Raw genomic sequence first — 27,425 nt, forward strand, 5'->3', positions numbered from 1 at the left:
AGCTTTGCAGATCACAATTAAGGCTGCTAATCAAACAATTTTACAGCAGAGAGGTTATCCAGAAGAGCCCAATCTATGTAGCTTAATGCTAACGACTGAGGCAGAATGGATCAGAGGGAAGCTACATGAGGAGTCGACCTCTTTGTTGGCTTTGAAGATGGAGGAAGCGAACCACGAGCCAAGAATGCAGTAGACTCTAGAAGCTGGCAATGACCTTGAGTTTACATCCAGCAAGAAAATAGCTCTCCATCCACAAGGAACTGAATTGTTCCAACAAAGCTGAAAGAGCAAGATGCAGATTCTCCTAGAACCTCCAGGGGAGTGCAGCCCTGGGGACATCTTGATCTCAGCCTTGGGACCCATTCCTCTGAAGACACTGTGACAGGGTCTGACCATTGCCCACAGTGCAGGGTAGCCCACAGGGAAGCCACGTCAGGAATTTTAAACAGGGTGGTGTGATGTGCCCGATTCTGCAGCTGAGGGAGGAGACTCGAGAAGGGCCGGTAGTGGGAGGAGGAAGATCGGTGTTGTTCAGGGGGGCTGCGGGGATGAGGTCTGAGACCATGACAGAGGGTGGCGGGGGGGACAGATCCCAGATGACTGATTGGAGGTGGAGTGATGGGTTCGCTAAGGGACTAGAAGTAGAGGGATGGAGGCAGCTACCGTGGATGGTTCCCGGGTTTCTGCTGTGAGCTCCCTGCACGGGATCCCACCAGCAGAGATGAGAAAGCCTGGGCAGATGACGCACTCTGAGGGGTCTGTGGGTGATGAAAACATTGTTAACGAGTCAGACTTAAGATGTGAGACACAAGTCAGCAGATGTGGTTTTCATCTAAAAAAATATATTTTTTTAATTTGTTATGTCATCTTTTCCCCCAACATGGGGCTCAAACTCACAGCCCTGAGAACCACAGTGCACGCTCTACCGACCGCACCAGCCAGGCGCCCCACTCCCCACCCCCACACCTGCAGATGCACTTTTTAGCCTGGAGTTCAGGGGAGAATCTGATCTCTAACCACACAACTGGAAGCCGTCAGCACGCAGAGGTCACTCCAAGGCACTGAGATTGTGAAGAAAGTTCCCAGTAGTCCCGAGGACCACGGACAGTTAGAAGTTGGGTGTGGCGGGGGGAGCACAGAGGAAGCACTGATTCCACACTTATATGAACACACACACACACACACACACACACACAGATGTGTGATTTGGGAGCATGTTTACGGCGATGGTAATCCAGAACAGGAGAGAATGACGAGTTAGGGGAGGGATCGCCAAAAGATCAAAATCTCCGAGACAAAGGAAGGGGCAGGACTTCCGGCAGGAGGAGCACGTGCAGTCGGAGCGCCTGACAGGTGCAGGGAAGAGGGAGTTGATGTCCACCGCCTTCAACCTGCTCAGTGAGTCATGAAAAGGGCAGGAGGGTGCGGGAGGGCCGAAGGCATAATGGCTGATGTGGGGCAAGAACAGCAGACGAATCAGAGAATCAAAGCAGATCCTCTGGTGACAGAGTCTGAGGCTGACAGTCACTAAAGTGAAACCAGCCAGTTCAGCTGTTTTCCTTTTCCCCCCAAAAGATTTTATTCATTAGAGAGAGAAGTGGGGGAGAGACAGAGGGAGAAGCAGGCTCCCCGCTGAGCAGGGAACCCGATGTAGGGCCCGATCCCAGAACCCTGGGATCACGACTTGAGCTGAAGGCAGAAGCTTAACCACCCTGGACTAGGGGTTTTCTCCCAGAAGTCGTCCCCTGGTGGGGGCAAGGAGGAGGCAGATGAAGGGCCCACCCAGGCTGGGCATCTTGAACAGGGAGGTGCCACCAAGGAAGAGAATACACAGCAGAGTGTGTTGGGAAGAGAGAGGCGGTGACACAGACTTGGTGACAGCTTGGTCAGGCTCTGAGCCAACTGGTGGATGGATGCGCTGCTTGATAAGGTCCGAAGATTAGGACCGGCGTGCATTTCAGGAGACGAACAGGCAATGGCGTTCAGCAGGCTCCAGATCGTGTTGCCTGCAAGTCTGCACGGCTCCCTCTGGCCTCTTCGGCTCCTAGCAGAACCCGACTCACTGTGTGTGGTCAAACCCGTGGACCTGAAACTGGTGTGGAGGAGAGCCGGGTCTTGGTCTGACATCTGCCCAAGTATGGCCCTTACACAACTTTCCCTCTTTTCAGACTCTAAACTGGGCCGGTCTGCTTCACGGCTCAGCCCTCACCTGCGTGGGGCCGACAGACCCGTCTCTCCCTGGGCTGCTCCGTCCCTCCGCCGCTCCTCCTCCTGCCGCAGACCAGGGGTCTCCGCAAAGCCTGCAGAGCCTGAAGTAAAAGCACGGTTTCTCGCACAATCCTCTCTTCGCCTGGACCTGCATTTGACATGGACAGTCTAGACGCTACCCTTCCTTTTCTTCCATATTCCTGGACTCTTCTATGTAAAAAGTGTTTGGCAAAGACTAACATTTGCCCGGTGGTTTTATTCTGGGCGGGGGGGGGGGGTGTAGGCATGGAGATATCGATGAAAAAAAATTACAAAACTAGAACTTTACAAAAAGTACACAAGTTTATTGGGTGATTCACAGCACTGACAGGAGCACACCCACGGTCAACGCACACATGTGGGCTGCTTCTCGGAGTGCTCTTCCCCTCCTCTGCTGATGGGACCCTGGTTTCCCACTGGGGTTTCTACCCTCTCAGCCACTCCAGGCGTGCTGCGCTCAATCCCAGCTCCTGAGCTGAGCCCAGACCGGCTGAACAGTCCTGCCTTCGAGGCTCCAGTGATGGTTCAGAGCCGGACACAGACCCTAATTTGGGCATGGGGAGCAGAACCCCGGGCTTAATCAAGTGTCATTGGAAGAGACCTTTTCCCCTTCCTCTGGAGGGGCAGCAGGTCCGCCGAAGCACGTGACTATGGGAAGGGGCCCCCGTGTGCGGACAGATGCTGAGGTGGACAATGGTGAAGGGGGAGCAGAGAATCCACCAGAAACTCCATCTTTGGTGGCCACGAGTCGCTGCGTCAGTCCTTAGTCCCTGGATTCCTTAGATCCATGTGGGTCCCCTTTTCTGGCACTTGCAAATCCAAAATTCCACCCTATAAATTCACAGTCCCACTGCCCCGAGAGAAACACTGTTGACATTACGATTTTAATTTCTCTCATACATTTTAATGCATCTATGTATACACCATTTCCTTTCTTACTTTTATAAAACTGAAAATATATAGTCTTCTGAAATATTTTAGTTGATAATACTGTTTACTTCATGTTGATCCAATCTATCATAATCATTTTTAATTATTGGATAATATCCCATTCTAGAAATATGCCATAATTTAACAGATTTCCATTAAGGAACATTTACATTTTTGTCTGCCTTTCGAACTAGAAAGACGCCATTCATATACACGAGTTTTTTTATTTCTGGAAAGTGAATCTGCTTTACCTCTGTAATGAAATCGCTAGATCATAAAATACATTCTTAAGGCTCTGATGTATTTCACCGGACTGTCCTCCAAAAGGAACTTTCATTCCTGTCTTCATGGGGACAGGCAGGTTTGACAGACAGGAAGTGACTAAAGGTAAAATGCTTGTTAAAAAGGAATATCCCAGTTGTTTGCTGCATATGTACTGAGTGTCTCTTAGGCGTGCAACCAGGGCGACAGGTGTTGGGGATATGCCGCTGGCTGGCCTCCTAGACTTGTCTCTGTATTCTTCCTTCTCCAAGGACGGCTGCTTTGGAAAAATGTCTAGCTTTGTGGATGTAATTAACCGACGGCACACACATCATGACGGGAGATCAATGACATTAGGCAGAACGCTCAGGAGACGGCGGAGTTCTGTCCTGGCACAGACGGTGACTTGGCTGCCTGGGATCTCGCCCACCCGCCCTTCCTTCCAGCCTCACGTGTGGCCAGGAGCCTGGAACGCTCCTTCCCCTTGCCGGCAGCGTTCTGCTGAGGGGCGGCCCATGGGGGGCACTCGGGAGAGGCGGGCAGGCAGGAGGGAGGCAGGAGACAACGCAGAGACGGCCGAGGCAGCAGTGGGGGGACAAGGCGACGGGAAGGGCACAGCAGGGGCTGCAGCAACTCCCCTCCGTCCCCCAGGGCTCGGGAAGTCAGCCTCCCCGTGTGCGCTCAGTCCTGTTGAACAATTTTGTAACCTAATTCCTGCACTAAATCCTTCTCTGTTTGAAACACCTAGAGTGGCTTCGCTTTCCTGACTTGACAGAATAGCCCAACGTGTAAATTATCCTTGCGATTCGCAATTCCGAGAGGTGTGAGCTGTGCCTTAGACCCACGTGGCATCTTTCCCTAAGTGTAACAGAGCCAGGTTTTCTGGAAGCAGTGGAAGAGACTGCTGGGTTTGTGGTCTGGATTTTTTTTTTCCAGCTGGAACACCAGACGAACTCAGGGACTGGTTTCGAGAAGGCATCTTGTATGCAAAACACGTGAGGAAGAGGCGCTCCTTGCACCAAGTGAGGGACGTGCCAACGGAAGCCGGATTGAGAGACCAGCAGATCCCCGCCCTCACGACGCTTATCCTGCACTCACAGACTCTGGGAACAGAGACAACAAATGGGAAAGCGGAAAGGAACCTGCTGGTGTGCCTTACTAAAACTGTCAGCGGTCCCCCTTTTGGGGAGCGTGCGTGCGGTGAAATCCACAGAAGGAACATTCGCAGGACGTGACTCTACCCTCTGCCACGAGAGGGACGGGGGACGCCGTTCCATAAAGTCCGCCGGTTGTGCTTGTCCTCAGTGGTCCAGCCGTAGCAAATCAACTCCGAGGCCCCCCTTCCTCTGAGCGCGCAAACACACCAGAGTCTGAACGGGTGAGTCGCTCTGGAGGCTCCGAAACACGAAGCATGGCCGACGTCCCCTTCCTCTGGTCGCTGCCCCTTCTCTACTAAACATCAGTCCTGCAAGCAGCTGCTCTGCCCCAGGCACAGGAACCCAACCACACCCGAGAGGCAGACAGGACACAACGCCGTCCCCTACCTCTGCTCCTCCCCATCTTCTCCCTCACTGTCGTCGTCAAGATAAAAGATGTCTCTGAACAGGAAGACCTGCCTGGGCACTGCGGGACTCGGGATCTCCGCGCCCGTTTTCTCCATCTTCTTCTCTAACTTCTCCTTAAGCAGAGGCAGGGTGGTCTCGTAAAGGTAGTCTATAATCTCTGAAGACAAAAAAAGTAATTTTGACATTATTTGTACAAAGCCTCCTTCCCAAGGTCAAAGGGCAGAGGGCACGGATGCGGGTGTCTTGGTGCTGCTGTTACTGTGTGCGTGGTCCTGTTCTAACCGGTTTGCCTGTACTCACTTCACCAGTCCCCTCAAAATCCTAGGAGGCAGGCCTTCCTGTCAGCCCATTCTTCAAATGAGGAAACGGGTAGATCGACGTTATGAATCATGGCCAAGGTCATGGAGTTAGTAGGGGCAAATGTGGCTAGATTCAAACCCAGGCGGGGCTGTCTGCTGAGGGTCAAAAGTAATCATCCCACACGCCGGGGCAAAGCATCACCCAAACTCATGGTTCCCAAATGCTGGTGCTGGGCAGACCCCTTGAGGCTCTCCTGGGACCCTGTTCAGGAAATCTGGCCTCTGGATGCAGCGTGGAGGTTAAGATTCAGTACGTACGGGATGAGGCCCGGGTATGCATGTATTCAACAAGGTCCACGAGGACTCAGAGGATCTGAGTTTGGGAATATTGAAACCACCCACAAATGGCTGCCAGGAAGGCTGGGTATCTCAGGTTTGTTCTGGAACTGTGCACCAGCGTGTGGCAATCCAGGAGGATGCCGTCCGTCATTTACTGAGGGCTGACCACGACCCCAGCACCCTATTGACCACCATTCACCTGTTTTCTGGTTTAGACTTCTCAAAGTCCTGGCTGGTGGTGGGGGGTTGAGTAGGTGATGATTTCTACCATTCTATAACCGAAGACACCGAGACTCCCAAAAGTAAAGTCGCCGCCCAGGGTCACGCTGCCAGCCCACCACCCACCCGCTGTCCTCTTAAGTATTTAAATACTGGAAATACTGACCTGGAAAAGTCTTCTTCTGCCAAAAGGGAACACAGGTAGCTTTCAGCTTATAAAATTTAGTTTGAACATAGGACGGAGGAACATCACTTTAGAAAGGAAAAGGAAAAAAAAGTATCAGTTTAAAAACGGGTCATTTCACTACATGTAGTAAGTACAGTGATTCAGGGGAATCTACAGACATCAGTAACTTTCTTAATCCTGAACAGGAAACCATCATGTCCACAAATGCGTGACAGAAGTAAGACACATATGAAAATGCTGCTGTTCATTTCGGTCAGAATACACACCAAAAAAAGAAAGCGAAAAGCACATGCCAGATCCTGTTTAAATCACAACACCAACATATGCTGACGTTCACCTTGTACTTGGCCCTGCCCTAAGAGTTTCCTGTCTAGCCGAAAACAACCCACACAGCAGCTCTATGAGGAGCTACTACTCTTATGCCTCATTCTAGAGATGGGGAAACTGAGGGACACAGAAGTGGCCAAAGGTCTTACAGCTAACAAGGGACATAGCTGGGACTTCAATGGGGTGGTCTGACCCCAACTCTGCACACTGGTCACCACTGCACTTAGGACAAACGCCTATCTGTCACAATCCAGAGGCAGATGTCCCCCGATTTCTAATTTTGCAAAACTAAAAAAAAGCAGATGCTTATGATGTTTTAGTGAGTCAAATATACTTGCAATTTACTGTAAGTAGGACAGAAACTACCAAATCTTAAGTTTTTTTTTTTAAATGAAAACCTCTTCACTTCACTTCCTGGCCACTTTTTCTTAGACGACGAAAGCATGACTTATTTGTTTCAATAATTTATCTAGTAGTTAAAGTAATTCATGTGAATACATTTATTCTTACTGGGTTCTTCCTAACACTAACCACTAGCAGCTGGGCGTACACTGGGCTACGTGTCCTCTACGTGCGATCTCCTTGGTCCTCGCGACGGTCCCGTTAAAACATTTTATGGCCGAAAAAACCGAGACTCAGACACAAGTTAGGAACAACGTGCCCGAGGATGGCTAAATGAGCACCAGGAGTCAACGCCAGGTCAGTCCGACAGCAGAGGCCAAGCTCTAAGGCCCCCATGCCCTCTCTCTTCCCGTAGGGCCATGCACCCCGGGGAACGGCCACAGACCCAACTATGGCTTGAGGTCACGATCACGGATCTGGACATTTTCAAACCAAGCAGGCATTATAACTCATTAGCCAGACATGCTTTCTTTACATTTTGCCAAAATAATTCCCAAGGCAGGCTTTAAGACTCCAAAGAGACTGAACTTATCATTTTATTATTTTTCACTGTGTTGATTAAAACTTGACCATGTATTCTTTCTTTCTTTCTTTTTTTTTTTTTTTTAAGATTTTATTTATTTATTTGACAGAGAGATCACAAGTAGGCAGAGAGGCAGGCAGAGAGAGAGAGGAGGAGGCAGGATCCCTGCGGAGCAGAGAGCCCGATGTGGGACTCGATCCCAGGACCCTGAGATCATGACCTGAGCCGAAGGCAGCGGCTTAACCCACTGAGCCACCCAGGCGCCCCAACCATGTATTCTTTCAAAGAGTATTTGAACGACACCATAATCACCGTTTTATAAGATTAATAAATCTTAAGTGAGACAATCTGTTCTTAAATATATAATTTTACTCAAAACTTTAATTTAGGAGCTTGTGATCTAAAGCAACATTACAAAATGCACAAGAATTTACTGGAAATGTCCAATTTTTCAAAAAGTGGTTTGTTATTACAAAGGGAGGGCTTCGGAGCCATGGGTCTCAGGATGGGAGCTGGTGGGTCCAGAGCAAGGTCCCCTCTTTCAAAAGCACCTGCCACCCCCACCTCTCTGGGACCCATGATTCTGAGCAGTGGGAGCCCCATCTCTCACTTATGTCAACTGGAAAAGGGAAGGGTTTGGAACCATGAGCATGATGTCTGGGTCGTGACAAACGTCCCATTCTCCAAGTTACAAAAACCAAACTGATTGTTCTTTGTCCCTGATCCCCAGGAGCAAATAACCATCAGAACCAGCTTAAGCCCTTCCTCATGGACCAAGGACAGCGTCACACTTCTGAAGTCAGCCAGGCGCAGCCACCCTACCCCACTACCCACCCTGCCAAAACTGAGGCCAAACAACCCCTAACACCCCGCTTCCAAGAGCCCCCCCAATCCCCGTACCCCACAACCCTCAACGATCTTCTCTGTGTACAGGGGCTGTGCTTTGCAAGCAATAAATTCAGATACGGACAGTGGTGGCCTCGGTCTTGGGCAGCAGGAAGGGATTCAAAATATAAGGACCCCGCGCAACAAAGGTGCCCAGCGAAGGCAAAAGGAGGCAACTCACAAACACAGGCAAGTTCAATGTCACCCCACAGCTGAGAGATGCAAATACACCCGCCCCGAGAGCTTGAAGAGGAAGAGGACCTTTACATGGTCTCAAAATATCTCCCATGGCCCCTTCTTATCCCCAAGAGAACGACTGGTACTTTCATACAGTGGGGGACGCGCCAGATGCCACCAGAGCCAAAGGACTAGAAATCAGAATCTTGGGCCTCACGATGCAGTGACAAACCACTGGCTTGTGCTCGCCCATAGTTTCAAGGGCATCAAAGGCGAAAGAGCTTTACCGATGGAAGGCCACCGAGGACACAAGACACTTTGATGTGTGGCGCTGGACTGGATGGTACACTGGGGGGAATGCTATAAAGGCCATTACTGAGATGGGATGCCTTGGGGGGCTCAGTCGGTGAAGCATCTGCCTTTGGCTCATGTCTGACCCTGAGGTCCTGGGATCCAGCCCTGCAGTTGGGCTCCCCGCTCGGTAAGGAACCTGTTTCTCCCTCCCCCGCACTCCCTGCTTGTGCTCTGACAAATAAATAAAATCTTAAGGAATAAAAAAAGGGCCATTGCTGGGACATCTGATCGTGAGCTGTCTTAGAGCACACAGCTGTCCCGGCGTCTGCTGTCCAGCATCTGACAACCGTACTGTGATTACACACAATGACATTCCCATTTAGGCCACGCTGCCCACCACCAACTCTCAAGTGGTTAAGGAAGGAAAATGACTTTATTCCCTTAGACACGGGAGGGGGAGAGGGCAGGCGGACGGTGGAGCTAACGTGCAGGCTTAAGGAGAAAATACGAACTGGGGCAAAGGGTGTGCGGTGTCTCTATTGGTCATTCAACTGGTTAGCTCCCTGAAGCTCTCAGGAGACTCTGCACACATTCCACTCACCACCCCTACGTGTCCTCAGGGAGGGGAGGGAAGGAGGGAGGGTCCGGCTGGCCCACAGCACCCAGAGCGGAGGCTCCAAACACCCACACACAGGACGGTCTACACGCGAGTCCTGTCCAATCTGTCACTCGTGAGGCCACATCTTACCTTTTAATTAGCCTCACACTGAACACACAGCCTTACCCTATGGCGCTAGCAAGGTCTTCCCAGTCTATCTCGTTCGTGTCCTCCACGTTGACCTCATACAGTCTACGGGAAAAAACACACACGGGGTTTTCAAGCGCAAGTCAGCATGATGGACACCTTCACGGACTCACACGTGTGAAATGCTCGGGGGCACCAATGTGTTCACCCCTGTCCCAGCTCCCTCAGGCCCGGCGAGGTCGGCCTGCCAGCCCAAGGTTAGCCCAGGGTCATTCAGTGAGCTGCAGCCCAACAGGAAAAACCATCTCTCCTCCTTCTGGGCCTTCTGCAGCTCCCACCAAACCGCGTTGCCTCCCCACAGTCAACAGCTGAGTGTAGACACATCGTAACGGTAAGCACGCGCTGGGCGTCATGGTGGGACAGAGCTGTGTGAAAAGTTTCACAGCTACTGAGGTCAGGCGATATCTCTGGTCTACGGGGGAGGAACCAGGGCCGAGGGCTCAGCCAGTGGCTGAGGGCTCAGTCAGTGGCTCAAGATTTCATGACTAACAGGGGCTGCCATCACTGGAGCCCAGGCTTGCCCGACACGATGGCCTCCTCAGGTCTGCTGGTCTACGTTCTGCCTCTGGGGAAAGAGAAGTGGAGGCTCCACGAGCCAGGCCGGCGAGGAGAACTTCCAGCGGGGCTCAGGACAGCGAGCGGGAAGAACGGAGCCCTACGGGGGTGGCCAGAATCCCAAGTGTCCTGTGCTTTTTGCTGTTACTCATTCGACCCAAGCCCAGCCCACGAGCCATGAAGGCTTTGTGAAACAGGCCCGCGCCTCTCTGCCCTCAGTGGAGGGAGGACTCTGCATGGACCAGGGACCAAAGACAAAACCAAAGACCAGGCCACAGCGACTGCACTTAGGCGTGCAGGAGAGTGGTGGGGCTCAGCCCGAACTACATCACCTCCACCTTCCAGTGGACAGAAACAACTTCTACCTACCCAGAAACTTTCAAAGACGAAAATCACTCTGTAATTTTGTTTCTCCTCCCAATAACCCCAAGAGGCAGGTACTATCACAAACGCCCTCACTGGAGAGGCACACACCGAGCTAGAGAGGCCGGGAATGTCCCCAGGGCCACACAGGTAGGCAAGATGGATCTGAGCCTTGGCCACGTGGATCCTGGTGCTCAACAGCCACTCTCTGGCCGGACAGAGGAGCAGCCCCCGCAGCATCACACTCGAGATCCCCACCTTTCGATGAGGTTGATTTTGGCCTGTAGGGCGTTAACTCCACGGTACACGTCCCGACCATTCGTCATCCTCTTGGTTAGGATTTCCGTCCTGTTCAAAGAAACAAACACATAATGTACTTAAAATTTTCAGTTTCCACTGTGATTTCCTGCACTTTTCTCACCTACGACACCCCTACTCAGAACCAGTCTCTAACTTGTGTGACTCATCACTGCTAACACTGACCACCATGGAGAGTAGGCTGATTTTTTTTTCTTTTAAAAGGCAAATGAGGGGCGCCTGGGTGGCTCAGTGGGTTAAAGCCTCTGCCTTCGGCTCAGGTCATGGTCCCAGGGTCCTGGGATCGAGCCCAGCATTGGGCTCTCTGCTCGGCAGGGAGCCTGCCTTCTCCTATCCGCCTGCCTCTCTGCCTGCTTGTGATCTCTGTCTAATAAATAAATAAAACCTTTAAAAAAAAAAAAGCAAATGATAAATAAGATGAAAGAAAGTTGATGGTTATCGAAACTGGATGAGGGATACAAGGAGTTCTAAATCTGTGTGTTGTGAAATTTCCGTAATACGAAGTTACAAACACAAGAGGAGAATAAGCCCTTTAGCAGGTACTAAGGGGAACTGTAAACTCTGTTCCTGTTTAGAAAACAGGGGGACACTGCTGTTGGGGCTGTCACCAGCTGTTGGAACACCAAGGGAGATTTGATACAGTCATCAACGACTCCTCTGACGGCCACAGCTAATGGCTGAAGGGAAGGGTGACCACAGCTCCTAACGAGAGCAGCAACCCAGCTCCAAGTATGTACTCATCTCAAATTGCAAAGTATGTCGCGATCTGACGGCAGATCGCGACCTGTTACATTCTCGAGTAGGGGGTCCACGATACACAGGTGAGGACTCCGCTGTCTGTACCAGCAGCCAATGCGTTCGTTCAAAATGCAGCCTTGGGGCACCTGTGGGGGGCAGGTGAGCATCTGACTCTTGGTTTCAGCTCAAGTCATGATCTCAGGGTTGTGAGATCAGCTCGGGAAGGATCTGCTTTGGACTCTCTCCCACTCTCCCTCTGCCTCTCCCCCTCCCCCACACTCTCTAATAAATCCATCTTCAAAAAAAAAAAAAAAAAAAAGAAAAAAAGACACGCACCATCTGCAGTCATTTCCATGTACGTGAGAGAAATCTATATTCAGATCTTAAGTTTGTTGCTTTTCTCTTCTCATTAAAAAGCAGTCACCCTCACACGTTATCTGAATTATACTGCTCCTGATCCGTGGTTTCTCTGCAGCATTTCCCTTTTAAGCATCGATCTATCATGTCCCTGACTGTAGTCTTCGATGGAAATAGAGATAATCCCACAGCAAATTTCCAAGGTAACAATAAATGGTGTATTCAGGAATGTGCTTTTAATATAAAACATACCTACTGTGGCTCTCTTATCTGATGCTGACGATGACCACACCCACTTTCTGCACCAGACGTGGGTCGTGAGCTGCAGGACCCCAGCTTCAGGGGCTCCTGCAGCAGCGGACCATCCTGCTCAGAGACCCTCTGGGGCTCGAAAAAGCCATGTCAAGCTAAGAAGGCGCAGCAAGATCAGGCCTGAAAATGCTTCTGTGTGATTAGCGAGTCTCAAGAAGTTCTGCAGTGAACACGGCCACCTTGTGACAGGCTCAGGGGAGGGGCAAGTTCCTGCACATCAAGCTTGTGATCTCTCTGCCAAAGGGGAGTTTCCTGTTGTTTTCATTTGTTTTTTAATGCCGCAGAGAGAACTGTTTTGTTTTACTAAAGACTTAAGCAAGGGACAGAATGAAGAAACCAGAACTCAAGGATGAAACCAAAAGCCAGTATTCAGTATTATAAAGTTCAAGCTTTGGAGGAAACCACACGATGAATCAGGGTTAGTTATGTGCTAACTTAGATCGGATGTGGACACTGAGGGGCTGCTGGAAATGCTCCTTCCTGACCTGAAGGCTTTGCACACGGCCCTCACACAGCTCTCCCTACTAAGCCCACTCAAGTACCCTCTCCGGGCAGTGCGAGGTGTGGGAAGAGGGGAGGGAGCTATCTGGTGTAAATTTACATAAGAAACCTTAAAACTTACCACTTACTTTTACACTGCATCCAATTTCTGGTTTCTACTTTGGCTTCTACTTCTACCCAAGATATGCCCTTGTAGAGTTTCTCCCTCACAATGGACAGGTGGCCTTCGGGGTCTTCTTGGAGTTTAGAATCCACTTCCTTTAACTCGTGGGGAGACATTTTCTTTAGAATCACTTCTTCGACGGCCTTGATTAGTTTCTGGGTTTCCGTCTTACTCCAAGCACCGTGATTTCTCGCTATAGACCCAAAAGAAACGATCTTATAGTTGCTAATCTATTTGTTTTCAAGCACGGTGTTAAAAGAAAAAATGACAATGATGCATGCACGTCATTATATACTTGTCCAAAGCCACAGCACAAACACCACCACTGGAGGGGTGGGGGGACCTTGACATGAACTATGGACCCTGGAAGATGATGACGTGGCAGTGTAGGGTCATGGACTAGAACCAAGGTCCCACTCTTCAGGGGAGATGCTGACAATGGCAGAGGCTGTATGTGGGAGCAGGGAGCAGGCTGCTATGGGAAATCTCTGCACCTCCCTTTCAATTTTACTGCAAACCCAAAGCTGCTCTAAAAAAATTAAGTCTTAAAGGGGCACCTGGGTGGCTCAGTCGGTTAAGCGTCTGATTCATGATTTTGGCTCAAGTCATGATCTCGGGGCATGAGATCCAGTCCTGCGTCGGGCTCTGCACTGAGTGTGGAATCTGCTTGAGGTTCTCTCTTTCCCTCTCCTGCTTCTCCCCCCACGTACTCTCCCTCTCTTTCTCTCTAAAAAAATAAATAAACCCTTGAAAAAATAAGTAACTAAACCAGGTACTTTTCAGATGACAGAGCGCAACATCTTGATGACACAGACATACAGCTATCAAACACAGCTAGATGCAAATTTAAGTGGAACCCCTTCTTTTTAAGAACCAATGTGAGGCGCACCTGGGTGGCTCAGCTGGTTAAGCATCGCTCTTGGATTTAGCTCAGGTCCTGAAATCACCGCTCGTGAGATCGAGCCCTGCATCAGGCTCTACCCTCAGCAGGAGTCTGCTTGGCTATTATCTCCCCCTGCCCATCACCCTCTCCGCTTGTGCACGCTCTCTCTCCAATAAATAACTCTTTAAAAAAAAAAGAACCGGGGCGCCTGGGTGGCTCAGTGGGTTAAAGCCTCTGCTTTCGGCTCAGGTCATGATCCCAGGGTCCTGGGATGGAGCCCCGCATCGGGCTCTCTGCTCAGTCAGGAGCCTGCTTCCCCCTGCCCCCATCTGCCTCTCTGCCTACTTGTGATCTCCGTCTGTCAAATAAAAAAAAAAAAAAAAAAAAAGAACCAATGCCAGAAAAGTCCATTCTTAAAGCAATGTTTGTTTTTTAACTTCAAAAAAATGTTCTTCTCATTTCTGACAGTAATGTCTCTTGTGTGAAACTGGTAGATTCTCAAACATTTAACGGGAACAAAAATAACTGAATGATTTCACACTGCCACCCTAACTCTCCCCAGGAACTCCCAGTGTGGCACTGAGCAGCAAATGGGACCTCAGATCACAGGGACAAAGACCCCTGAACCTCACATTGGCCTCTGAGAGGGCATCAGACCATCGGTGGTTCATCCTCCACTTCTAGGGGGTCACCATCAGGCAAAGGAAGATGGCTCAAGCCAGCAGTCTACGACTATCTGATCGGGCGCACAGAGTGGTGTTACTTTTTCTCAACAATTTTGGTGAATATTTAAAAATCAAGAGTTCCAAAAGAAAAAAAAAAAAACAAAAACGTAGATCACACCCCCCCCCCCACATACACATACGCCCACCCCTCAACGCAAACTTTTGCTTTACTTCCTGGAAACCGGAAGTATTGGCCACACCGAGTCCTCAAGTGGTGCCAGTGGCTGGACGTGGGAGCACAGAAGGCCCCCAGTCGGGCCAGGGCCCCGGCCGCCCGGCCGCTCTGCCCCACGTGGGGCTCTGCCACGTGACGGAGCACATCCCCCGCCAGCCCCCGTGCCGACGGAGACACTGCCTGTGAGCTGTCTTCCTGAAGCAGCTGTGGATTTTATGATGCAAGGAATATGTCCAAGGAAATTTTCCTTTTTAGAAAAAAGGAGAAAAAGACACACGAGGTTTTGGAAAAGTCCCTGCCTAACAGGCCGAACGAACTGCACTCCGGCGCCCTGCAGCCTCCCCTGCCCTCTGGTGGGGGGAACCTCCTCCGCCCGGGCTCTCTCCCCCGCAGCTCCCGAGGGCCTTGGTCAGGCTGGCGGCAAGAGCTTTGCTGAAAGCGAAGGACCTCAGGTGCGGCCGCCATCGGTCTTGGGAGTGAAGGCCGTGTGGTCTCACGAACATGCAGGAGGAAATGCAGTGAATCAGCACAGAGAGTGGCTTAAAGCACGACAGCGCTCTCCGCAGACAAGCCAGCAAGGAGGCCTGCACCGGGGCGGGGCGGGGGGGCACCGAGACCCCCACTTACGACTGCTGATCTGGGAGAACTTCAGGGCGACGGAGAGGCTGCTCCGAGCCACCATCTCGCCGATCTTCTTCCAGTCGTTCCCGTGCAGGGCATGGTAGATCTTTAACTTCTCTGTGTCTCCTTTGCTATACCTGAAAAAGCGAAAACGTGTTACAATTCCCAGTGAAGGACAAAGACTAAAAACTACTTTCATGGCGGGTGGCAGTGGTCCTGGGAAAAGCTGTCAGGCAGATGGTCCCGTCAGCTCCCGCCCCGGCGCCTCACTGTGGTCGTCCTGTGAGTCCCTGCGGTCCCAGGCCAGGGCCCCGGCTCAGCTGAACAGGGGCCAGAGCAAGTCACTGGGTCCCTATTCCCCATCCAAACCCCAGAAGCTCTGCACTGCGCGCACCAAACACGAGCTCCTCCACGTGCCCGCAGAGCCCAGCGCTCCTTACGGTTCAGCCCCAGTGTCCTTCAGGCCTTTCTCCGCCCGCCTGGATGGCCCCTACAAACCCTGCAGGTGGACCGTCGTCTGTGAGGCTGCCTGGATACCTGAACACCCTACCCCCTGCCCCGCTCTCCCCCAGAGAAAGCCCTACCCCTCTCACTGCACCCCCCCGGACGGGCGGTTGGACATCGAGGGGTCCCCCTGTTGGCCCGTCTCTGCCTCTGGACCAGTGCTGCCCAACAGAAACGTAGTATGAACCATACACGTTACCTAAACCTTGTAGTGGCCACGTAAAAATGACTTTTATGTCACTGTAATGAACCTAATAAAAAATTTGACTTAACCCATTCTATTAGAAATGCAGCCGTTTCAACACGCGATCGGAATCCGAACACATTAATGAGGTATTTTACGTTCTCTTCCTCCAACTCCAGCATGGGCACCACCCTCACGGTGCCTCTCAACTTGGACTGAATGTACTTCAAGGGCTCCCCAGCCCCGTGAGGCTGGTGGCCACTGTGATGCACAGCATAGCTCTGGAGGGGACATCCTACAAGGGCTGGAGCCCTAGTGGTTTTCTACCCCACGGTATCTGCAAAGCTTGACAGACAACAGACACTGACTTCACATGAGTGCACAATTATTTAAGCAATGTATGGTGCACTCGTCCCACATGAAAACAAATATACTGGGGGTACCTGGGTGGTTCAGCAGGTTAAAGCCTCTGCCTTCGGCTCAGGTCATGATCCCAGGGTTCTGGGATCAAGCCCCACATCGAGCTCTCTGCTCAGCAGGGAGCCTGCTTCCCCTTCTCTCTGCCTGCCTCTCTGCCTACTTGTGATCTCTGTCTGTCAAATAAATAAATAAATAAATAAAATCTTTAAAAATGAAAAACAAAAAACAAATATACTAAGGAAAAGCACCGGAAAACACTATTAGTGGGTTTGGAGATGAAACACAAGTGATTAAGTGAAGGGAAAGCAATCCTTGGGGCATTCTAGAATTTCTTAATACAGGGGGCTGTAAGTGTCCCTCAGAACAATGTATTACTTAAAATGTAACCCGTGAGAAATTACTCTAGTTACCAAGCATGTTGAGATATGGCCTTAACAAAAGCACACGCTGGCAACAGGCCTCTGGGGGAGGACGACAGACGTCCTTGAAGCCGAGCATCTGGGGCCGCCAGCCCGATGGAGGCGGACGCCGCCTGCTTCGCTCTCCCGTTCTCTCTCCGTCCTCGGGGGGCACCTGTGGCTAACCAGACGAGCCCTCCGAATGTGCTTGCTCAACTAGAAGCATTACTGCTAGCCCAGGTGGATTTTGCCTGCCTTCTCGTTTACCTACAAGGCATAAGAGTAATTGTAGCCTTCGTCGGCTCCTCTGTGGATTACTGTCTGTATCCAATAACCACGGGGCTGAGGAGCTGTTCAGGGCGACAGTCTTTTCTCCTGTTGTCCCCTGTTCCCCTTCTCTTGCCACGGACTTGTTTGTGCCTCATTCTTCTCCCATGTGCCGTCAGGAAGCGCCAGGGGGCGGGGAATGGTGGTTTCTGCTAACTCAATCCAAGAGAAGCCCTAGCAAAATACTAACCCTTCCCGACGACGGTGATGCAGAATTACATCCGACAGTGAGAGCCTAGCACTCAGAAAGTCATCTACAAATGCAGAGCATGGTAAGTAGAGACGTGTAATCCCTCACTGCGAAGACTCATGCTTTCTAGTGGTTTCCTTCTCAAGGCGAGCAGGATCTTTCCCTTTATTTATTTTTAATATTTTATTTATTTGTCAGCGAGCGAGAGAGCAAGCACGTGCAGGCGAGCACAAGCACAGGGAGCAGCAGGCTCCCTGCTGAGCAAGGAGCCCGACGAGGGACTTGATCCTAGGACCCCAGGATCATGACCTGAGCTGAAAAAAGATGCTTAACTAACTGAGCCACCCACGCTCCACTCTGAGATCAAACTTAAAGGCAGCCTTGAGGCTGCGTGAAGGAGGACATGAGAGAGAAAGTGGGGGCGTAAGAATGAGCAAACGGGGGTACTGATGTGGGGCATCCCCCAGAGCCTCAAAATTCTTTGATTTTTGGCTTTCTGTGTTTTTTTTTTTTTGTTTTGTTTTTTTCCAGCTAAGAATTCCTTAACTTAGGAAGGATACTCTTAGGGGCAAATGGTCACCACACACAAATCATGTGGTGCAAACAAATGAACTTTCTCACTGGAATGACAGACTTGTCTTGCTCTAAAACTTTCATTCCCACGCTTATGTCACAGGTAGGAAAATGTCACCTCAGCTGCCACCATTCATTTGCCAAAGCATTCTTTAAAGTCCCATTTGACATGATCCCTTAAGTGAATTTCCTTAAAGATCTGTCTACAGATGCCCAAGCCCGGGGCTGGGGGAAAGGGGAGGGCAGGTACTAGTTTGTGGGCAACCTTTGCCTCTGCTAACTGTTTCTTTCTTTTAGTCAAAAGTTAAGAAACCAAGATGGTATCAGTGCTTGGAGGCCAGAGGATATATATGCATTGGTTTAAAATCATGCAGCTAACTGGGCCTGTCAGATTTACTAAATCCGCCTCCAGAGTGAGAGGAGTAGCTGAGCTGCTGCTTGGTGGATGCTTTGCTGCCTGACCCTCTGGCCTGGAGCAGAGCGCTCACCCACAGCCGACAGCCGATCCACACTGCTTTTATCTGGAATGTTCGGAACAAGATATAATTGGGTATTTTGCTTGGGGAGAAAAGGAGAATGACCATCACCGCAGGACACTCTGTATGGTCAGTACTGACCTGCTCCTATGTGACCTCTTTACCTTAGTGTTCAGCCGAATTTCAAATATTCACTAAGAACCCAAAGAACTGGGCTGAGCGCTGAAGGAACCATTGCATTGAAAGGGAACGTCTGACGGGCTTCGTTGGTTAAGCATCTGCCTTCGGCTCGGGTCATGATCTCAGGGTCCTGGGATCGCGCCTTGTGGCAGGCTCCCTGCTCGGCTGGGAGGCTGCTTCTCCCTCTCCTCCCACCGTGCTCTCTCTCGCGATCTCAGTCTCTTCCTCTCAAATAAATAAAAGCTTAAAAACAAAACAAAAGGAACGTTTGGGTACACAGGGAGCTCACAAACTAGCAAAGAAAACCTCATAAATAATGTAAGAGGCACGGCAGGCTGGGGGCCTAGGAAAGTATAAAGAAAAGCCACGGATTTAGAAAGGGGAACAGCACAAACGTTTACTCAAGAGGCAGAAACCGAAATGGGCTTTGAGGACATACCACTGACAACAAACACACAGTCTACCTTCACACACACACAGTCTTCATGGTTTTTCACCTTTCATCTGTTGTGGATGTTTTAATTTACACGATCAGCAAAAATGTTCTGTCTCAGCTGCTAAGACCTTTTCTTACCTGCCTTTGTAATTGTTGACATCAAACATCTTCTTTGCTCGATAGTAAACGAGTTTCCAAGGCCGGGCAATGCCCTTTCCTAAAGTCAGAAAAAAGGCAGTCAGAGGGGCCCACAGGGCAGAGCCTGAAATGGAGCCACAAGTGGAAAAGGAACCCAGCGTGGCTCCTGTTACTGCCACTACCCTAGACCCTGTATCAAGGCTGGGATTTCACACATTCCACACAGAATCTCCAGTTTCCTTGGAGAGCTCTGGAAACGACACACTTAATACATCAAGGCTCCAGCTTCTGGTCTACGAAATTTGAGTGAAAAGCCCTTATACAGCAAAGTAACGTTAACAAAATCTGAATCGAGAGGAAAGGACGCTCCGCAGTCCGTAAGACGAAGAGCTTTGTAATCCAGCAAGACTGGCTTTCTTCCCCACTCGAAGGACGGAACAGCGCCTCGACAGGGGGCCCCAGGCCTGTTTCCCCTTGCACATGCCAGAGAACACCTAAGAAATCATCCTTTTTAAATTCACGGATTTTTTTCAGTCCAAGCCCATGTTGCTGCAAGACTCTCTCACTTCCCAAGCACGGCTGCAGGAGGAGGGTTCTAGACACAAAGCACAGATAAGGCTATGCTCGGAAAACTTCGAAGATCCTGGTGCGTATCAGAACGTGCTCTGGAGTGCCTGGGTGGTGCAGTCGGTTGGGCGACCGACTCTTTGTTTTTGAAATTTTATTTATTTATTTGACAGAGAGAGATCACAAGTAGGCAGAGAGGCAGGCAGAGAGAGAGGGGGAAGCAGGCTCCCTGCAATCCCAGGGCCCTGAGATCATGACCAGAGCCAAAGTCAGAGGCTTAACCCACTGAGCCACCCAGATGCCCTTGGGCGTCTGACTCTTGATTCTAGCTCAGGTCATGATCTCAGGGTCTTGAGATTGAGTCCGGCTTCAGGCTCTGTGCTCAGCACAGAGTCTGCTTGAGATTCTGTCTCCCTCTGGCCCCACCCCGCACTCCCTAATAAATAAGTAAATAAAATCTTAAAAAAAAAGTGTGCTCTGTGCAGCATATGCGAAACAACACATAATTAAGAGTAAACAGATAAATAAAGAGAAACCAAAATGATACTTATTACCAAGTAGGAAAGCTAGAAGTTGATCGTGTCACTTTTTGTAAAATCTCTAAAAATACTACACTTGGGAGACACGAACACATTCCAAATCCTCAGAAGTGCAGGCTGCATGGCAGCAGGTAGCACACATTGTGCACGCGGACTGGGCCAGGCGCTGTGCTAAATGCTTCCCGTGGGCTCTGCGCTTAGGGCGGAAAGGCTGTGGAGGCTCAAAGAGGGAACGGTTTGAAACTTACCAATATGCAATCGAAATGCGTATTTTCTTTTTAAGTCGGTGATCACAGATTTCTCCTCTGGGTATCTGTCTGTGTACAGCAGCTTGTCGGCATTCTCAATTCCTGTCAGGGACAGAAAGTCTTGCACGTTTTTCTCTAACTGCTTGTTTTCCTTTACAGAAAACTTGCCAAATCTAATAGCGACACCTAGAATTGGGGCGGGGAGAAAAAGCAAGCATTGTCAATCACAGAGAAAAAGCAAACCTACCACCGGGTCTTCAGCAGTTGACACAGTGGCTTGGCAGCTCCCCCCTGCTGGGAACAGCCCCAGCTGTGCACTGGACCTTAGCTCCCCTGCCCTGCACCACCCCCGACCCTTCTCTCCCAAAGTCTTTCCCAGGTCATCCCCTTCCGAAGGACCTTCCCCATTTATCAATCAGCTTTTTGAAGCAGTTGTTCTTTATATTAAAATGGAATATATGTTCATTTAAAAACTCAAACTTATTCAAGTACGGAAATAAACTTTTAAAAGAAACCTCCTGTTTACTCTCTTCTGCCCCGCTCCTCCCCACAAGGCGGTGGTAGGACCTGGCCAGCAAGGACTTGAATATTCGCGTATGTTCTCAGTGCATGTGTATGGAGGTGGGGGTAGCAATGGGATCCAAGCTAGTCCTCTGTGTAATTCAAATCAACCAAATTTTCTTACAGACTGTGTTTTTCTTTTTTTAAAGATTTTATTTATTTATTTGTCAGAGAGAGAGCGAGCACAGGCAGGCAGAGCAATAGGCAGAGGCAGAAGGAGAAGCAGGCTCCCTGCAGAGCAAGGAGCCCAATGTGGGACTCCATCCCAGGACGCTGGGATCATGACCTGAGCCGAAGGCAGCCGCTTAACCGACTGAGCCACCCAGGTGTCCCCATACTGTGTTTTTCTATTCTTAGACTTACTTCAAGTATCTTTTATAAGATACACACTCACAAATGTTTGCACAGAGAATACACAAATAGAACTGGGAATATTCTGTAGCTACTGCTCTGTGAATTACTTGTTTCTTCCTTAACTTGGCTATTTTTTAAAACCAATCTCTTCACCATGATTAACTCCCTAAGGCTCCACATTTTACTTTTCACAGTGACCAGCCATACCGGGCCTCACACTGCCACTGAGTAAGTATCACTCGTTTGGAGCACACAGCCTTCAATGTGTAGTTGACTTGAATTCCATAAGCTTTCTGTGAGGTTCTTACAACACAGTGAAATCAAGAAGGAGGCCATGGGGCACCTGGGTGGCTCATCGGGTTAAAGCCTCTGCCTTCGGCTCAGGTCATGGTCCCAGAGCCCTGGGATCGAGCCCCACATCGGGCTCTCTGCTCAGTGGGGAGCCTACTTCCCCCTCTCTCTGTCTCTGCCTGCCTCTCTGTGATCTCTGTCAAATAAATAAAATCTTACAAAAAAAAAAAAAAAAAGGCCATGCTGGATCTCGTGGGAACCAAGGCCACTACAACTGGCTTAGCCTCTACTCAACACCTCGGGAACAAAGCTGACAATAGTATTTTCATTTTATTCCTGCATCTTCCCCAAAGGCTTAGCCACTCAGCCTCTTCTTCCTCTTTTTTCCTACCAGAAGCGAGGTGGAGAAGAGCAAAACCAGGGCCCTTCATTTTGTGCATTTTATGGCTCAGACAACAATTCTGGAGGGATCCTAGAGGATGCTTCCTGCAAGTCTAGAAATCTGCAATATTCACAGAACAAAGGCAGGGGCTCCTCGGGTGGACAGGCCAGTTCGACAAATATTAAAGTGCCACCAGCTCACCCTGGGCTTTAAACTCCTTAAACCGCCCCAAGTCATCTCGGTACATCCGCTTGATGGTGGTGGCGGCCCTCTCCTTGATGTCCGGGATGAACTCCTGGAGCTGCCTCACGGCGGAGTCCAAGTCCACATCCGAGTCACCCAAGTCTCTCGAGTCTTCTGATAAGTATCTTGTTTCGGAATCTTTGGCCAATTCCAAACGGCTTTCCTCTTCATGTGTCGGTTCTGACCTGCAGGGAAAACAGAGTTGACTCACGTTCACTGTCACTTGCCCTCGTGGCTTTCCAGTTCTTTTCTGAAAAGGAGCCTCCTGGAGACAAGGCAGGTGCTAACACTAGGAGGGAAGTTGGAGCGATTCAGTCTGTGATGCGTGGACTCCGAGATAATGTGACTAATGGATGCAGGACTCAGAGGCTGCTTACAAGGGACCCGTGTGGCCTGAAGCCCAATTTTCAGCATGTGTTAGTTCTTGGGTCACTATTTCCCAACTTTTCTGGCTTTAGACACTGACTTCCTAATAAGCTAAGCCCTCTTCTACCCCATGGACACTAAAGACATCTCCCCCCGACAACCCTTCAGAGATTTTAATTTTTGTGATAATGGTTAGTAAATAATTAAATCACCATTCGGGGTCCCCATGGTTAGCTGCTTTGCTGCAGGTAACAATGGCCACATCTTCCCTCTCTGCTTAGTTTTCCATGCGCCTGTCACTAAATCATCCCCAAACTTTCCTCCAGATGTCCGAATCCCCTTACTGTGCTCAATCCTGTCCGCTAGCCAGACAGGCAAGAAACTTTAAAAATTATTATGCATTTGTCTGAACAAAGGGTCAGCGGCTTTCACAGGGCCGACAGCCCCGTACAAGTTCAAAACCACTGCCCTTGACATGCCTGCCCTGATGAGAGGGGAGTGGGCCACTCTGGTACCACCAGAAGATGAAGTGCCATCCTCTCCCAATGAACTTCTTGATGGAACTATTTTAGGCCAGGACAAACTAACAAATGTTTAAAAAAAAAAAAAAAAAAAAAAGCTATTCAGTAAAAATGGAGAGAAAAATCTGTCCCAAGTCCGAGGAACCCGTAATGATAATGTGGCTTAAAAAACTGCTAAATTGCGGGCACACGGGTGGCTCAGTGGGTTAAAGCCTCTGCCTTTGGCTCCGGTCATGATCCTGAGGTCCTGGGATCGAGCCCCGCATTGGGCTCTCTGCTCAGCAGGGAGCCTACTTCCTCCTCTCTCTCTGCCTGCCTCCCTCCGTACTTGTGATCTGTGTCTGCCAAATAAATAAATAAAACCTTTTTTAAAAAACTGTTAAATTAAAAAAAAAACAAAACAACGCTGTGCTTATTATATCGGTAGTTAACTTAAACAGTAATTATATAAATAATGACATCTAAATTTCTTTTACCATGGAGAAACCTAATTCAAGGGTTTTTTTCTGCTCTGTAAAAACTCTATGTAATTCTTTCCTCTATGTATATGCATATGGACAAAGGTAATTTGGGGGACTTAAAATGCCCTTTCAAACCTATTTGTAGCATTTCAGGGCTGGAATAGTTCTCAGTAAAAACCTGGTCTAACTGCCCTACTTTATAAATGAAGAGAAGAAGTTCCTGCCAAGTTACTCTGTTACAATGTGTACATTGTTCTGTCCAACTGACCCTCTGTGTCCATGAATCCTGCCATCTACTACAAGTGTGCTGGATAAAGAGGTCACAGGCAGAATTCACAGAGAAGACAAACACACCGGAACACACTGCTCTCTCACATTACCTCTGCTCCTCTCCCAAACAGGCCTGGGTCTTCTTCTGTGGCCTGAGTTTCACGCTTTCTTCAATCAGGGCACTGCTACGTTCCAGTGAATCCGAGTGTGTATCCTCAAAGCTCGCAGCAGGCGCTGCAAAATCAGCCCCAGGAGCTACAGGACCTTCAACAGAAGCCCTTCGCTTCTTTTTCTTAGACTTTTTCTTTACCCGGCCGGCTTCCTTGCTGCCTTCGGCAGTCCCGACCTCGCTGACCCCTTGCCATCCCTCAGAGTACGCGACCTCGAGACTCTCGTGCCCGGGCAATGCCTCCAGTTCCTGGTCATGTGCAATTTTTCGCTTTTTTTTCTTAGACGTTTTTTTTTTATCAGCTGATACTGGTTGTTGTGGGATTCCACCTCCAGGGTCCACAGAAAGCGGGGTTTCCTGCTCCCAGGGCTCCGACTCGGGCAGGGCAGCAAGGCTCTCCTGCTCGGCACCGCAGGAGGCCATGTGCCTGTGATGTTTTCTCCTCTTTCTCTCCCTAACTTTATGGTGCAGCTCTTCCGACTCGTTCTTCTGTGACTTTGGAACTGAATGCGGTTCGTCTGCTTCAGACTCTTTTGTTGGCTTCTGTTCCTGGCTCACGTCAACATACACGACGTCAACGTCCCCCCTAAAATTCTTTGGCGTGTTCTCGATATTTTCTTTATCCACCACGACATACACCACACCTGCTTCCTCATCCATCTCTGAAGCCTTATGCCTTTTCTTTTTATTCTTTTTGGGTTTAGAAGTGGCCTTTTCCATCTCACCACAAATTTCTGATTTTTCCGAAGGGGGAGGGAGGAGATGCTGGCGATCCTTTCTTTTTTTTTTATTCTTGGTTCCGTGAGACGGCTCGCTTGCCAGGGGGGAGTCTCTGACACTTTCATGGGGATGCCTCAGATGGCCTTCCTTATATACAGAGTACTTTTTCTTTTTCTTGTCAAAAACTGGAGTGTGAATTTCCAGTCTGCTCAATTCTCCTTCCATTCCGTTCCTGTGGGGCAACTTGACAACAATGGTTTATTCTGGCAAAATGTACCACCCTCGGGAGAAAAAAAAAAAAATCAGAGAGAAATGAGACTGCATGACAATGACAAGCCTGGAGTCACGATTATAAATGTAATATTACTCTGAACGCTCAGGAGGCTCCCTGTAATTTACGGTCTGGTCCCGAGGCCCTTACGATGCGGTAAAAAACAGTTAAGTGGGGGGACGTCTGGGGGGCTCAGTGGGTTAAGCCGCTGCCTTCGGCTCTGGTCATGGTCTCAGGGTCCTGGGATCGAGCCCCGCATCGGGCTCTTTGCTCAGCAGGGAGCCTGCTTCCCTCTCTCTCTGCCTGCCTCTCTGCCTACTTGTGATCTCTCTCTGTCAAATAAATAAGTAAAATCTTAAAAAAAAAAAAAAAAAGTTAACGGGAACAGTGGCCGGCAGGATCAGGCCGTGTTCCCTCCAGCCTCGTCTCTAACCTCGCGTCCGACGCTGTGGTCCGGCCACACAACGCGTTTTTCCGGGTTCCTCAAACCCGCCACACTCCTCCCCTGGCTCCAGGTCTTGGAGCATACAATTCCACTTTCTAGAAGGCTCTCCGCTGCCTCCCCACCCTGGAGACCTCCGCCAAAGCCGGCTCTGCGAGGCGAAGACCCCACCCCTCGCCTCGGACTCCACACGCGCATCAAATAAACCCCAACAACCGAAAACCCGGAAAGCGCTTTCAACCTACCGCGCCAAGGGCCGCCACCTTTCTCCCAATCCGGAAGTGCTGCCCCGCTGGAAGCGGAAGTAGCCGTGCGTCGCTTCCGGCCCCGCCTCGGCATCACGCTGCCATGGCAACACGCCCACCGCCGCGACGTGACGCAGGCGTAGTAGCCCGCGGGTTTCGTTCCGGGCGGTCGTCGGGGAGTCGCGGGAGGGTGGGGTGGAGCGCGGTCCCAAAGCCGGGAGAGGGGACCGAATCCCCGCCTGGCGTCCTCGCTCGCGCGCGCGCCCCGCCGACTGCCGTGTTTGCGGAGCCCTGTGCCCGCGCAGCCCCGAAGCCGGCGGGGGGCTCCGGACCTCGGGAAGACGGGACACCGCGAGCAGGACCGCGCCAGGCCTCCTGCAGGGAGAGGGGAAAAGGGAAACCGAGTGACGGCGACAGCGATGCCACTGCAGGCCGAAGGGTTCGCTCTTGGAGGAGTAGCCCTGGAGCTGAGCTGTGAGCAGAAGTCTAGATGGAAGGTTGTTCCACCTGGGACCAAGGGCCGAGGCTCTGCGCTGGGTCGCCCGAGGAGCTGGAAGCCGGCCAGGGCCGCTGGAGCGGAGTGGGTGCCGCGGAGGGTGCCGGCCGGGGAAGGTGGCGCTGGGCAGACGCTGCTGGGTTACGCTTGCATGAAGCTAGAAGTTGCCCCAGTCCTCCCGGTGCAACTGCGCCCTGAAGAAACCTGGCTTATGGTTCAAAGTAAAGTTTTAAAGTCGAGGCCGGTATATAAGCCTCTCAAACATTTAGACTCCTTGAATTGTAAACATAACCATGTTGGCAGCTACTTTTCCCCTGAATCCTGCAACAACCTCACGTGGGTATCGTGGGATTGTTATTTTTTATAGGTGTTATCAGCCACACCCTCTGGATGAGAAAACCAAGGCTTCCTGTAGCTTGTCCAGGGGGACTTCAAGCCTGTGTTCTCTCCACTACTCCACTACCTGCCCCCTCCCTGTGATGTAGGAAACATGTTGGGGTTCTGAGCCCACCGCCAAGAAAGAATTCTTGAGATATTTTTGGTGCAAAAAAAGAGAGAGAGAGAGAGAGAGAGAGATGGTTTTTTAAAAGCATGGGAACAGGACCTGTGGGCAGAAAGAGCTGCACTGAGGTCATTAGTGTAAGGACCTATGTAGCAAGAGGCTTCCATCAAGGTTAAAACAATACCGTTGTTTAACCCTTAAGCTGTCCCTGCTCCCCTTTCCCCAGGGGACTTACTTGGAAACAAGTCCCAGAAACCAGCTCCAGGTAACAAAGCTCAAATACAGGGGTGGGTCAGGCCAGGTGGAGACATCCGATCAGTGGGGTGTTGCATACTGTCTCCCTTAGCTTCCAAGGAGTATGGGCCCCTGCCCTTTGGGAGCCTTTTGGCACCAATCCTAACCAAGGTGTGATAGGCTAAATTAGATGTCTACTAGGGGAAATTGTAACTCAATTGGTCACCTAGTATCACTGTGGAGTTTTCTGTGTGTGTTAACAATCTCATTGGCCACCTGTGCGTGGCCTTTGCCCTTAAAAGCTAGTCTGTGAAACAGAGAAGGGTCTCCCCTCTCTGTAAGAGGCACGGCCCTGGCCAGTCAGTTTGATTCCTGATGCTTGGCACGAAACAAAGCTGTGCTTGACCTTCACTTTATATTAGTCTTGCTCCTTTAATCACAGACCCATTTTGGGGGGCATAACGATGAGGAGTGGCAGATTATATACTTTCAAGTTGGGAGGGGGTTAGGGCTAGCCTAAGTCTCTAGGGAATTTTGGAAGCAAAG

The 27,425-nt window shown here is 50.3% G+C and overlaps 1 protein-coding gene across 1 annotated transcript; it reads right to left on the bottom strand.

Annotated features, from left to right (window-relative positions):
* Window positions 1-2,531: 2,531 nt before the first annotated feature.
* Window positions 2,532-25,746, bottom strand: TTF1 (transcription termination factor 1). Its single transcript, XM_004757065.3, has 11 exons — window positions 25,648-25,746; window positions 23,911-24,970; window positions 22,141-22,367; window positions 20,352-20,537; window positions 18,998-19,076; window positions 15,178-15,308; window positions 12,726-12,960; window positions 10,637-10,726; window positions 9,440-9,505; window positions 6,027-6,112; window positions 2,532-5,160 (listed from the first exon to the last, which is right to left on the bottom strand). The coding sequence occupies exons 2-11, from the start codon at window positions 24,912-24,914 to the stop codon at window positions 4,979-4,981; spliced, it is 2,286 nt and encodes a 761-aa protein (XP_004757122.1). The 5' UTR covers window positions 24,915-24,970; window positions 25,648-25,746; the 3' UTR covers window positions 2,532-4,978.
* Window positions 25,747-27,425: the final 1,679 nt, after the last annotated feature.

Source organism: Mustela putorius, unplaced genomic scaffold (assembly GCF_011764305.1).
Source record: "Mustela putorius furo isolate JIRA1106 unplaced genomic scaffold, ASM1176430v1.1 tig00000596_pilon_pilon_pilon, whole genome shotgun sequence".
Classification (NCBI taxonomy): domain Eukaryota; kingdom Metazoa; phylum Chordata; class Mammalia; order Carnivora; family Mustelidae; genus Mustela; species Mustela putorius.